Here is a 13,736-nt window from a genome sequence, read left to right as displayed (position 1 = left end):
GTCTCTTGCCTTTGGGCACGCTTTCCATTCTCCATGAGAATCACAAAATTGTAGATTCTTTAGAGACTACGTCTGTAAGTCCCTTAAGGGCACTGGATCCTGTCTTCTGTATTTGAAACTTAAATTAATTCAAAGCAGCTTAGTGCTTTCTTCCTATCTCATCTTTCTTGGATTAGATTTTGGGTTTACTCTTGTTTTCTTGCATCTAGTTCAACAATGCATCTTGTTACAGAAGAATTTAGTAAGAAGACAGGCACTGGGAAGCTCTCTCCTTTTGGACCTTACATCACACTTGGAGCAGTGACTCCAGCCCTTCTTTGCTTCTGGTTGTTCTATAAGTAGATGGCAATTTAAAAAAAAATGACATTTGTATTTGTGTTAAATTTCCACTCCAGATTTTTCAAAAACATGACCACTGGGCAAGGCTCCCGGTCCTCCCGTTCAGTCACTCCCGCACGTGTGTCCTCCCACGCCCTGTGTTCGCGCCCCCCGACCCTCCCTCCCCGGCCCTGTACCAGGCACCTCCGAAACCTCCGACTCCTCCGAAATCCCTCCCGGCGGCACTGGGGCTCCCCGGTCTCCCCCACCAAGTGGCGCCTCCCTCGGCCTGACCCTGCGGAACCCTCGGAAGCGGATACCGCCTTCTCCGTCCCCTGCCTCCCACCCTGACCGCTCACCAGCTGTGTACTTGTCTGCGGGGTGCTGGGGCGCCAGGGCTGAGGCCACCCGGCAGGAGCGGCCGGAGAGAGGCCGCGCGCCCGGCATGAGGGGCGAGGGCCGAGCCCCCGGAGCCGGAGCCGCCTCTCCAGGAAGCCGCTCAGGCTCTACCCTCACCCCTGCAATCCGCTTCCTCCCTGACGCCAGGGTGATTCTCTGGGAGTAAAAATGTGATTCCCACCTGAAAGCCTTAACTGGCTTTCCCTCCATTAGGATCCAAACTCCCAGCTGTGCTCCGCAGCCCCAGCAGCAGCAGACCCAACTCACATGCCCGTGTCTTTCCCCGACTCCTCCTCGGCCCTCAGCTCCCGGCTCCTGGCCAGGCCTCCCCAGCAGTCTGGAGGTTGCTTTGCCTTCGGGCGGCAACACCCTGGTCAGGCTCCGTCTCAGTTCCCCTCGGAACTAAAGACCACGGGCAATGGGATGTTGCCTGACTTATTCTTGGTTGTTTCTCGGATGCTGAGAATGGAGACTGGTCAATAGTAAAACTCAGGGTTTTCTGACTGAAGGGCCTCTCTGTCCTCAGTGTTTTTTAGTGGAACAGATGAGTGCTGCTGAGAGCTGACTGGTGAACGCCGCTTTCTGTATTTTTCCCAGACCGCCTTCCTCCTGCACTCCTCTCCCCAGCCTCCCCAGCTCCCCCAGGCACAGCCCTCCTGGCCCTGCCTGTGCGCGGGGCTCTGCTCTAAGGCACCTCAGGCAGGGAGCAGTCACCGAACTCCCAATCGTTCCCAGCCCCCAAAGCACATGGCCACAGAGGGATTCTGCTATCACTTGGCAGGGGATGCCCGTCCGTGTTATTGGCCAAGTCTACGTAATTCCCAGAACAATTCTTTGTAGATTAACGGATGGGTAGTTAATTGGATCACAAATTTGACGCCTTAATAACTGAAATATATGATGCTGAAGAGTCACTCAGATTACCTATCCAGAATATGATTCATTATTCTTTTTTTTTTTTTTTTTTTTTTAACAGTCTCACTCTGTTGCCCAGACTGAGACTCTGTTGCCCAGTGGCGCAATTTCGGCTCACTGCAACCTTTGCCTCCCAGGTTCAAGTGATTCTCCTGCCTGAGTAGCTGTGACTATAGGCATGTGCCACCACACCTGGCTAACTTTCGCATTTTTAGTAGAGACAGGGTTTCACAACGTTGACCAGGCTGGTCTCCAACTCCCAAGCTCAAGTGATCCACCTGCCTCAGCCTCCCAAAGTGCTGGGATTACAGGCATGAGCCACTGTGCCTGGCCAGAAGATCACCGATTGTTCTACAGATAAAGTCCAAAAAAAAAAAAGAAATGACCAAATAATATTACACATCTGGAGACATAATCAGAAGAAGAGTCACAAATAAAGGTGGTTAAGGTCCTTCTGTTTCTATTCATCCCCTCATTTAATTTCTTTTAGTGTTTTTGTGTGTGTGCGCGAAACAAGATTCTAGGTGCTAAGGATTCACAGATGAATACAATTTACATTTGTACCGGGGGTACATACAGTCTGAGGGGGAAAAATATCACCTCATATAATACAGTTCTAGTATAATCAGAATTCCAAGGGAAGGGAAAGAATGCATCTTCCAATGTACACGTGGACAGTAAACAGCACAATGTACAACTTATAGCTAACTTAGTGTAAGGTACCTCACACTTTAATTTAAAAATCTTTAATATTAGAATGCATCATTGAAATTTAAGCCTTAAAATTAAGGACTTTTCAGACTAAGCATCACAGAGATGCTAAGCATACTGGCAAAACATGGCATGCCGTTTAGTTTAATGAGACAACATAAAAATTCAGACCAAGAAAATAAATATTCAGAAGCAAAGGCGTTTTAGAAGTGAGACACGTTGGAATGCCTAATCTACTACAGAGCTTGTTTCTTCATCTGGAAAATGCGGATAAAGTGTTTTCCTTGTGGGGTGGTTATGGGGACTAAATGGTAGATTACCAGGCGTATAATAAAGGGTAGCTATTTTTCAACACATGACTACATGCTAAGACTATGATTTAATAGGCTGGCAAAAGAAAAGATAGGGAATCAGGAAGAAAAGAAGCAATAAAAGGTTTGTTACTAACAGAGAGTGAGTTCTGAAAAAGCAAGAAGAGTTCAACTTATCCAGGATGCCATAAACGCCAACTATCGCAACCCAAAGGACAATGTGACAAGATTACTGTACCTACCTGTCCAGTCTGATAATGTCTGGCAAATTGGTTAACTACTCGATAATCATTTGCAAAGTACTCCATCAGAATAGAAGGAACCTCAGCAAAATCAGTAGGGCACCTGGTCCCTAAAACAAGAAAAAAAAAAAAAGTTGGCATGAATCAAATCGATATATTTATCTTACTTTTTATGTACCCTTTAAAACTTTTATTTGTACTTCTGATGAACTATAAGTTTTAATTCATTAAATCAATATTTTTCTTCTATAAATTTACTGTACATATTTGCAGAAAAGTTTATTATAATCCTATATATTTTCCTTTATATCAAAATTAAAACAAAATATTTGCACAGCTGCCAAAACACCTTATAAAGCAATGGCTCACACCTTTTACAAACAAACCTGTCTTCAGCTATGCTGGCTATACATGAAACAAAGTAAAACATTTCTAATATTAATATAGTGTTCGTATTTAATTCACTAAATTCCATTACCTAATACTTTTATCCTTCCTTTGTTTTACAAGTACTTTATTTTATTCATTTATCGCTTTTTGTAACAAAGTCAATCCTCAGTGAGGAAAAGAAATATTTTAAACTCAAAATTACTTAAAGTAACAAATCCTGTAAGAAATTTAGATGACATTTAATGATTCTGTTCAGCCCACCTACAGTCTTTTCAATGCCTTCTCCTTGTCCAAAATACTGTGTGTAAAGTTAGTTAATAAATGCTGGATGCCAACGATTCACTAGTGGTCTAATGCTGACCATATGTGATAGGGAGCTTAAGACTTAAGGATAAGACAACGAAGAGGAAAGTCTGTAATATGATAAAATATGGCCACATATTTAGCAGCATAAAAACTACAAAGCAGACCTATGATTTTATACAGGGGAAAGATTAAAAGGACTTCATCATACTTTTTAAGCATGCTTTATTTAAATTAAAAGCTAAAAGGACTTCATCATACTTTTTAAGCATGCTTTATTTTGTTTTCTGATTTTGAATATAGAGACCATTCGCTGACTTATTAACTCTGTGGAAGATATTAAGGAGATACCTTGTTATTCACACACACATAGCCACAAACTTAAATTCAATATAAAACACTGTAAAATGTAAAAAGGGACAAACTTGAAAGACAACTGAGATTATTCCCTGGTGAAAGCTGTTAGCAAGCATGGAAAAAAGCACTGGAAGATCAGGCTGCACAACTACGGGGAGGACAGGATGAGGCAATCTGAGATAAAGACCACAGGACATGGTAAAATGATCACATTTTCCAAATGAAAAGCCCCTTTCCCAATTTAAAAGAAAATGCATGTTTGTAAAGGATTGTAGTAAATAAAAGCCCTCCTCATGGCTCACCAGTGACGTGTTGGTAACGAGTACGTCCTAGCATTGAATGCATGGCATGTCCCATTTCATGGAAAAGATTTTCCATCATGCCAGGAGTTAGCAAAGTTGGAGAACTCCTTGAGGAACGCGGAAGATTCAGCATAAGAACTACAACTGGGAGTTGATAGTCTCCGTCTTCCTTTAGTCTGCCTCCACGGATAGTGAAATGGCAATCCTTTAAGAATCAGAAAACATAAAAGGAAAAGAAAGTATTTGGTAATGTGAAGAGTAAAACAGTCTTAATGAATATAAAATTTCACCAAAATGTGTGAGTGCAAACTTTAATTATATTCTTATTCTATCTATGTACATATATACACCTTTTCTTGACATTTTTTATTCTGCTAAAATTTTAATTTTTTAAAACATCAAGAAACACATTCAGTTTATATGGATTAATTCATTAATTTGGTCCCAAAATATGCATTGAAATGATGCTGTGCCAGATGCTGGAAAGAAAGTCAGCAAAGAGCTTAGGAAGGGACACTAACATTTATTCTGAGTCCCTACTATGTGTCAGATAATGAACTAGTAAGTACTTTCCGTGTCTCTTGGCTATTTTTTTTTTTTTCATTTTTTAAGATAGGGTCTTGCTCTGTTGCCCAGGCTGGAGCGCAGTGTTGTGATCACAGTTCACTGCAGCCTGGACCTCCACGCCATCCTCCTGCTTCGGCCTACTGATTGGCTGGGACTACAGTGTGCTCCACCACACCCAACTAAGTTTTTAGATTTTTTTGTAGAGATGGGAGTCTTACTATGTTGCCAGGGCTGGTCTTGAACTCCTGGGCTGAAGTGATCCGCCAGCCTCAGGATTACAGGCCTGAGCCACCACACCCAGCCTCTCTTGACTTTTATCAGTTGAACGAGATGGGATCTAAACTAGTGTAAAGCAAGGGATCCGGATCCAGAGTAACTTACTCTGAAATAGGCACTACACTGAGACTCACATACACTGTATCACTTATTCTCCACAACAACCCTGTGTAGCAGGTATCTCACTTTTCAGATGATAAAACTAAAACTAGTCTTAGAATTATTAAACATGTCCAAGGACACCTAGCTAGAATTGCCGCACCTTGGATCTGAACCCAGGCTGACTATTAGGAGCCAGGGCTCCTAATCACTAAGTTGAGTCTCCACCACCCACCCATTTAAGCAAAGAGGAAGAACACTGGCCGCAGAGTCTGGTGACCTGCACCCTGTTCCTACCTTTCACACCTACTAGCCAAATCATCTTGGAAAAGAATTTGCCTGTGCAAGCCTCATCTCTAAAATGCTTCCTTGTCAAATCCCACAGTGGCTGTCCAGAATTCATAAGCTCACATCTGTTAAAATCTGTGCTTTGGAAATTGTGAATCACTATTCAAACATAAGATACGTTATTTCTGTTATAACTTATAACCTAAACTCTTGACATTTCCCATCAAGCTACATGAAACTGCTAAAGCTGACTGGCTGTCAAAGTCAGCCAACGCTAAAGAAAAGGAGATGAGCTGCCTCAAGTCTTCCACATAAGGAGCTACTTGGTGGTTGGTAAGGTTTCCACACGGAATATCTTCTGCAGTTTTAGAATAGGTTCATTGTCAAGTATGGAAAAGAGTTAAAAGTTGGGGATCTGATCGGGAGGTATGTCTTCAAGTCCTAGCACTTCTGACCAAGTAGCTTAACCTCTCTGGCTTCATTTTCCTCATAACGTGAGTACCTAGTCAAAAGGTTGAGGTGAACATTAAAAGGCTGATGGGTATAATGGATTCAGTGCACTGGTTGGCACAAATAAGGATTCATAAAATGTCAGCTGTCATTATTACTATAATTAATACCATGACCCAGATAAAAGTGACAAATACAGACTGATGTAATTATTTCCATAAACTTTTTCATTTTAAAATGCTATCTTAATTTCAAATGTATATATTTGGTAACCATCATTAATAACTTTTAAATATCATGGATTTTAAAAATGATACAAAGTTCACATTAATACAAATGAAATGCTGATCAGTTCTAGAGAGAACAGTTTATAAAGAAAGGATCACCTGATGTGGCTTGTCTGCTCGCTGAAAAAAATCACAGTAAATGTACCCCAACAATCCCTCAGATTCATGAACGACAGCCTAGAAAAAAAAATTTTAATTTGGTGGTAAATTAGGCCATCCGATTCTCTAAAATCCCTAGCACAAGAATCTGTATATTAGACATCCACAACCACACATATAGACATTTTAATTACATCCGACATCCCATATTGTCTCGAGATAGATTCTCTTTTCCCCACATCCTCTTCTGCTCCATCTCTTGAATGATTTTGGTTTTGGAATTCTGTGTCCAGGAGGGGAAATCCTCCTCATGAGGGCCTTCTGTCCTGACTGCCTGTCCTCTACAACACCTTTACTAACCACCACAAGAGTTGAGAAGAAGTGCTGGCTGGACAAGTTTAGGAGCAAAAGTATTTTTCCTTCAAATCCTGGAATGTCATGATATATGCCCAAGCAAATTATAACCCTCGAATTTGAAAACGCCACAATGCAGCTCCCAGCTTGAGTTAAAAAATCAGCTATCACTATCTATCCCCTCTCCAAGAGGCAGAGCTTATAGGAGAGACTCAACTGCTACTCTCCATCTTGCCTTCTTTGTTCTTTCAGAATTTAATGATCCCATCAAAGAGAACCCCGATTTTGTGCTTTAAAATTACCTGCAAGTATATATTCATTGTTCATCAAACATCTATTAAGCACCTACTTGGTGCCAGGAACTGTTCAAGACACTTGGGATACAGAAGTGAAAGCAACTGACAACAGGGCTGGACCCCGGTGGAGTGCACACTCTGCAGTTCTGGGGAAACCTCTTCATCACCCGCATTTTGTCCTCTCAGTCTCCTCTTATAAACTTTTCTTTTTATTATAGCTCAGCATTTTATCAATCTCTATCTTTTTCGGAAATTTGTAATACAGATATTGAAGTAAATCAATGCAGTGATGAACGTCCTCTCACCTGACTCTCCTTTCAATCCCACCACCACACCTACTCTCCACTCACAGGACGTGGCCGAGAGACAATGAGATTGTTTACATTTCTTAAAATATAGTGAAGAAAGCAGTGTGGTAAGCATGCTAGCAAAAATCAAACAACAAAACAATACAATGCCTTAGTGACAAACACAGGTCAACAAAGCCTCAAATCCTATGAGGAAAAATTTAAAAGATTCATGCCTCAAATAAAGTGGGCCTTCACAGGACAAAGATGATTGCCAGGTTTGAAGTTATTATCAAAGAAGTTAAATAAATCAGAACACAGGACGTAAATTAATATCTGATGCAAATATAAGCCCCTACAACATGGCATGGGGGCTGGAAAGAAAAAAGGTCACTCATGCAATGGATTTGGGAATTAACCAAAAGGGACACACAGCACTGAAGGTACATACAAAGTAATGGCCAATCTTCCTCTAACTAGAATTTGTGGATATATGAAGGTGTATATATATTCAACCTTCTATCAAGTTCCAAACAACTTTTTTAGAAAACTCTGCTGTTTTATGTTTAGATCCTTTATACAGTGTCCTAAATCAAAAGTGCAATTTGGATTTTTTTTGTGAAGCAGAAATAAGGCAGGGACACACTCAATCAGGGCAAAGTTAATGTAAACATGAAACTGCTGTTGACTCAACTCCCAAACCGAAAGGCTAACGCATACAACTGCAGGCTGAGTGGGAGCTCACCAGTTTTCGGACATCTTCACTCCACACCTCTCCTTTTGCAGGCTGCTCTGCATATAATGAAATCCCCAATAGTCTGTTTAGCAAAATATTCAGGCCTTCCATGCATGCTCCAAGAGAGAAAAACGGGCAATATAGGCTGGGCTCAATATTATACCTAAGAGAAGGAAGAAAAGTTCAACAGCATCTTTGTTTATTTCAATTTCTGAAGGTAAATTCAATTAACTTTTCATTTACTACTTAAGATCACTGGAGCTAAAGAAGGATTCAAAACATAAAAGTGCATTTATATCATTTGAGGGGTTTTCAGACAGTGTTCTTCAGAATGACAGTCTGATTATTACTAGTGTTAGTCATAAGTCAGTAATTAAGTTAGACATATCACTCCCTAATCTTTGTCCCTTCCATTTTATTTACTCCTTTACTACTAACCCAATTAAGCACTGTCTCAACTGCTCACTGTATACATACTTATATGCAAGATATGACCAGTTTCAGTTATAATGGTAACTCTTATCTCATGAGTTATATTCTAGAAACTCATGACTTATATCACATAAATATTAAATGAATAAAAACCCTGAGGCACATTAAGTGAATTTAAAGTTCTCATCCAGTAAAATATTCATTTATGAAAAAAATGCCTGCAATATAAAGATTAAGATCTTAATTTATCTGTTTTATAGATATCTTAAATTAAGGACAACATAACTAGTAAGGTGAATTATTCTTCACCCAAAAATAACTTTTTCTGTTCTATATATTCCAACATAAACCAAAACAAATCCAAAATATGTGATTTGAATGTTTACATTTGAGTCATTAAGTCAAGCCAAAATATATAACCACAGCCAAAAATAATGGCTCTAGAATATCGTAGGTCTTCATTATACATCTACTTTTTGGGATTACCAAAATATACATTTTTTTTTTCAATTGGCTTTGTGATTCTAGAACTGCACAACATTTCATTCCATAAAATAAGAGTCCCTACAAATTTATCTATAAAATATATACAAACATAGTTACTACTAAATGAATGAGTTTAGCAAGTGAACATAAATTGCACAACGCATGAGACTTTGGCTATGGACATCCACAAATTTACACCTTAATTTCTGACTGATTTTTCATTAAACAGAATCCTAGTGTTGAAAGAGACATTCGTGACCAGTGCCCTGGCTCCCTGGTTCGTTCACTCAAGCACGCCATCAGCAAACCTGCGGGGTGCTGGAGGAGAGGAATCAAGAGCCTTTGTGTCTAAGCAGCTCGCGCTGAAGGAGGCAAAGAAGTGAACCAACTACACTGTGTCCTGGGCCTGGAGCAGTGGGCACACAGCCGGCGCTCAATAGGCAGTGCTGAAGGATGAATGAATGAGCACTGCACAATGGGAGAGCAAAGGAGAGCGTGATGACTTTACCTGTGGAGTGCAGAGTAGCACCAGGGAAAGCTTCTCGGATAGGAATTAAGAAAGAATCGGCCGAGTGCTGTGACTCACGCCTATAATCCCAGCACTTTGGGAGGCTGAGGTGGCGGATCACAAGGTCAGGAGTTCAAGACCAGTCTGGCCAATATGGTGAAACCCCATCTCTACTAAAAATACAAAAATTAGCCGGATGTGGTGGCTGCCTGTAATCCTAGCTACTCGGGAGGCTGAGGCAGAGAACTGCTTGAACCCAGGAGGCAGAGGTTGCAGTGAGCTATCACGCCACTGCACTCCAGCCTGGGCGACAGAGTGAGATTCTCCATCTCAAAAAATCAAACAAACAGAATCAGACTTTGCAAGGCAGGGCTGGGATGAGGAATGGAAAATGGGAATCATAATAGGAATTCTGGGCGGAAGCGATGGTGTAACTGAAGTATGACGGCATAAAATAGCCCGGTAACTTCTAAAAAGGATGTGGTTAAAGACGAAGCAGTTACCAACACAGGGATAAATGGAGAAAGAATGGGAGCAGAGTCTGGAAAAGGCAGGCAGGGGCCAGAAAACAGAGCGCCTGGTCCACTAAGCTGAGGAACCGGGACCATGCACCACAGGCCACGGCCTCTAAGCTTCCTCACCAATGCATACTAAAATAACTTTTGAGTATTCAACCTTCTATAAGTACATTTATAAAGTATACTCATGTGGTATTGTTTTATCACACTGCAAAAAGGAGACTTTTTATAAGTTGAGATAAAGAAAAATAAATATACATAGAATTCCTAGTATTTTATGACTACACTCTCAAGGAATTGCTTACAGATGCCATTTGGGAGACAGCTTCTGTAGGCCACAGTGGAGCATGTGATGTTTTCCGGAATGCTGCACAGTGGACAGCGTGGAGGGTGGAATGCAGGAGGCAGGGAGGGCTGACAGGAGGACTGCCTTCCCGGCTTCAGAGGGTGAACTCTGACGGAGGGCAGTGGGGTCAGGGATGAATGTATTTTTCCTTTAAAATGCAAACGTCTCAGGACTGTGTGAGTGACTGGATTTAGAGGGTGATGAGAAAGACAGAACAATCTAGAATAACACTCAGGTTTCTGGCTTGGACAAGTAAGTGGGATGGTAGAGTCACTGAATCTGCCAGCGCAATGAACACAAAAAAAGGAAGAGGGGAATCTGGGTGTGTTTGTGGGAGAAGAGAGGAGGGTGAGGTGTAATGATGGGAGGAGGATGGAGGGCTCACAGAAATAGACTCCGTTTTGGAGACACCGACTGTGAAGTGCCCATGAGATGCCAGACACTCAGGACTCAGAGCTAAGGAAAACAAGGAGACTTCGCTGTCTGGATGTTAGAGCTACAGAGGGAGGCAGGGCCATAAGGGAAGGGCGATGCAGGCTGAGTAGAGGGAAAAGGGTAGACCCCTGAACTATCAGAGGGAGGATTGGGAAGGAAGACAGAGAACAGTTCAGAGCTACTGAAGAACTAAGAGAAAGGAGTACCACGGAAAGAGGGGAGAAAATAAATTATAAAAGGAAGTGGTCCAGGCTTGAGGTTTCCACTCCTGCACATGAGAATGTTGAAAGTCACCACTCCATCCTAACAAGCAGGAAGCTGAACAAACTGAAAAGCAAGAATCTTCTTAGATTCAGCAGAGAATCAAGGCCACAGAGCAAACTGCTGCCCCCAAAACTGGAAAGATAGGCAGGTAGACATAGAGAATCACACCACCACTTCACAGAGCAGAAACCTCCCACAGAACCGACTACAAGGCAAGGACGTCTAAACTGTAATTGGTTATAAAAAGCAATTCACTTTTTCGTTGCCAGATAGTAAAAACCAACCCAAAAATAAAGGAGAATAAAAAGAAACCTTACATATTAAAATTATACCCTTCTTAAGATTATAATGAACATATGACATTTATTTTTATGGAAAAGAAACACAGTAAAGCTAATAGCACAGCTTAGTTTACTAAACTATAACCTAAAAATGTTTACTGACTTATCCAATGACCATGACACTCATATGTGTCAGGCAAAATTCAAGGAAACAATTTATCTTGGAAAACTTAATATAGAATATAAGTTTATATAATATTACACTAAAATGATTGGGAACAAATGAATTTCTAAACTCCCTGTTTTAAAATAAAAACACCTCAAAAATAATAACAACAGGCAAAAAGTATACTGTCTTGCCCCCTGGCTCACTATGCCCACCCCCAGAGGTAAATATCTTGTGTATCCTTCCAGGCATTTTCTATGCACACTCTTAGAAGTTTATGCATGTAAACTTTATGGATATATAAACCTACCTTGGCACAAACAGAATCATACCATTCACACCATCTCGCAATTTCATTTAACACAAAACTCTATCAATGATATGTATTTTTTACACATAGATTTTTCATAAAAATAGAACTTGGAATACTTTCCAGTTTAGTATGTAAAGCTCTATCCTGTTTTCTTTCATGGGTGTAGTCATCCACAGCAAACACATGACAAAGCTTATTTCATGCACCTCCTGCTGTGTTGTACGTGAGCAGAGAGGAGGCAAGGCCAACGAGAGCCTGAAGCACCAGTGGGGGAAGTATCTGACCAGGGACGTCGTTTGGGGTTTCTCACACACGGGGATATTAAAGGATCCCAGACTTTTCATCAGTTTTATTATTGATTTTAATTTCTTTATAGAAAATGCATCCCATTAGGCCACACCCAGAGCTCACTTCCCTGCCTTGGTCTGCCTCTGTTCCTTTTAACTGACAGTAAGCTGCTGTACGTTTATCTGTTAAAATGATGCCATAGTGAAATGTCCTTGTCACACCCACACAAGCCTATCCATAAGATAAATTGAAGAAATGACATTGTAGCAAAGAGTATGAGATCTTAAATTTTTTGATAGGTATTTCCAAATTATCCTCAAAAAAAAAAAAAGCTGTTCTAACTTACATTCCTACCTACAGTGTATGAAAATACCCAGTGCCCTCACTCCTGCCAATGCAATTCTGACATGTTTCTTTTAATGCTTCCTTTATTTTCCTTCTTTGGGTAGGTGTGCTGCATTTCCTCTTTCTTTCTAATCACTTGATATCTTAGTGATATCTATAGTCTATATTTTAGCTTCTCTGGTGGTTTCACTATTGTTTATTATTTTTTTTTTTTTTTTTTTGAGACAGAGTCTTACTCTATCACCCAGGCTAGGGTGCAGTGACATGATCTCAGCTCACTGCAACCTCCATCTCCTGGGTTCAAGCGATTCTGCTGCCTCCTAATTTTGATACTTTTGGTAGATACAGGCCTCTGTTGGTTTTAAAATAAACATTTTTTGGTTTAGCAATTTTAGATAATATTTACTGATTCCCCTCCTCCTGCCTTGCCCTCCTGATCTGTCTTGTTGTTATATATAGATATAGATATATTGATGCTCTTTTTCTTAATTTTGCTAGGCACCAGACAGGAGAATAGAGATATGCTCTTTATTTTGCCACCGTTTACTGGATATCCCCAGAATGCATACAATGGGGGAATAACTATTAGTAGTAAGGAAGAGGAGAGAAATGACAAAATCCTGTGCTTTAGAAAGATTATTCTGGTAGTGGTACGTAGGTCAGTTTAAAATGCAAAGATTCATGATTATTATAGCAAGAGAAAGTTCAATATAGTTTGTGTATCTCTTATCCAAAATGCTTGGGATATGTTTTGGATTTTGTATTTTGGAAAATTTGCATATACATAATGAGATATCTTGGGGATGTGACCTATGTCTAAACATGAAATTTATGTATGTTTCATATACACCTTATATACATAGCTTGAAGGTAATTTTACAAAATATTTTGAATAATTTTGTGCATGAAACAAAATTTTAACTGTATTTTCACCACAATCTGTCACATGAGATCCACTTGTGGTGTCATGTTGGCACTCAAAGAGTTTTGGATTTTGGAGCATTTCAGATTAGAAATGCTTGACCTATATTGCAAATATGTTATTCATTTTTCCCTAAATTTAATGTATAAACAGAAAACTATCACTACCAAATGATGATGATGGTGATGGTGATAATGATGATGATGATGGTGATGATGGTGATGGTGATGATGATGGTGATGATGATGATGGTGATGATGGTGATGGCAACTAACATTTGGTGAGTGCTCACTATGACTGTGGACTAAGCCCTTTATACGTACCTCATTTAACAGCAAAAAAATGATCCTTTAAGGTAATATTGTCACCCCTATGTTACAATGGAGAAAACAGGTTTACAAGACAGTAAGTACCTTCCCAAGGCTACGACAACAACTAAGTAGAA

At 40.4% G+C, this 13,736-nt stretch overlaps 1 protein-coding gene across 2 annotated transcripts in view; it reads right to left on the bottom strand.

The window, feature by feature from the left end:
- Positions 1-13,736, bottom strand: part of MIPE (mitochondrial intermediate peptidase) — a 201,873-nt gene that overhangs the window by 148,047 nt on the left and 40,090 nt on the right. For both annotated transcript variants that reach the window (XM_071081548.1, XM_011755703.2), the window contains exons 11-14: positions 7,997-8,150; positions 6,315-6,392; positions 4,249-4,453; positions 2,897-3,006 (exon numbers count right to left, since the gene is read on the bottom strand). In XM_071081548.1, the coding sequence (XP_070937649.1) occupies positions 2,897-3,006; positions 4,249-4,453; positions 6,315-6,392; positions 7,997-8,150 (547 nt within the window). The remainder of the gene's footprint in view (positions 1-2,896; positions 3,007-4,248; positions 4,454-6,314; positions 6,393-7,996; positions 8,151-13,736) is intronic.

Source organism: Macaca nemestrina, chromosome 16 (assembly GCF_043159975.1).
Source record: "Macaca nemestrina isolate mMacNem1 chromosome 16, mMacNem.hap1, whole genome shotgun sequence".
NCBI lineage: Eukaryota > Metazoa > Chordata > Mammalia > Primates > Cercopithecidae > Macaca > Macaca nemestrina.
The sequence above is the reverse complement of the archived record's forward strand: the minus strand, read 5'-3'. Positions and strand labels throughout refer to the sequence as shown.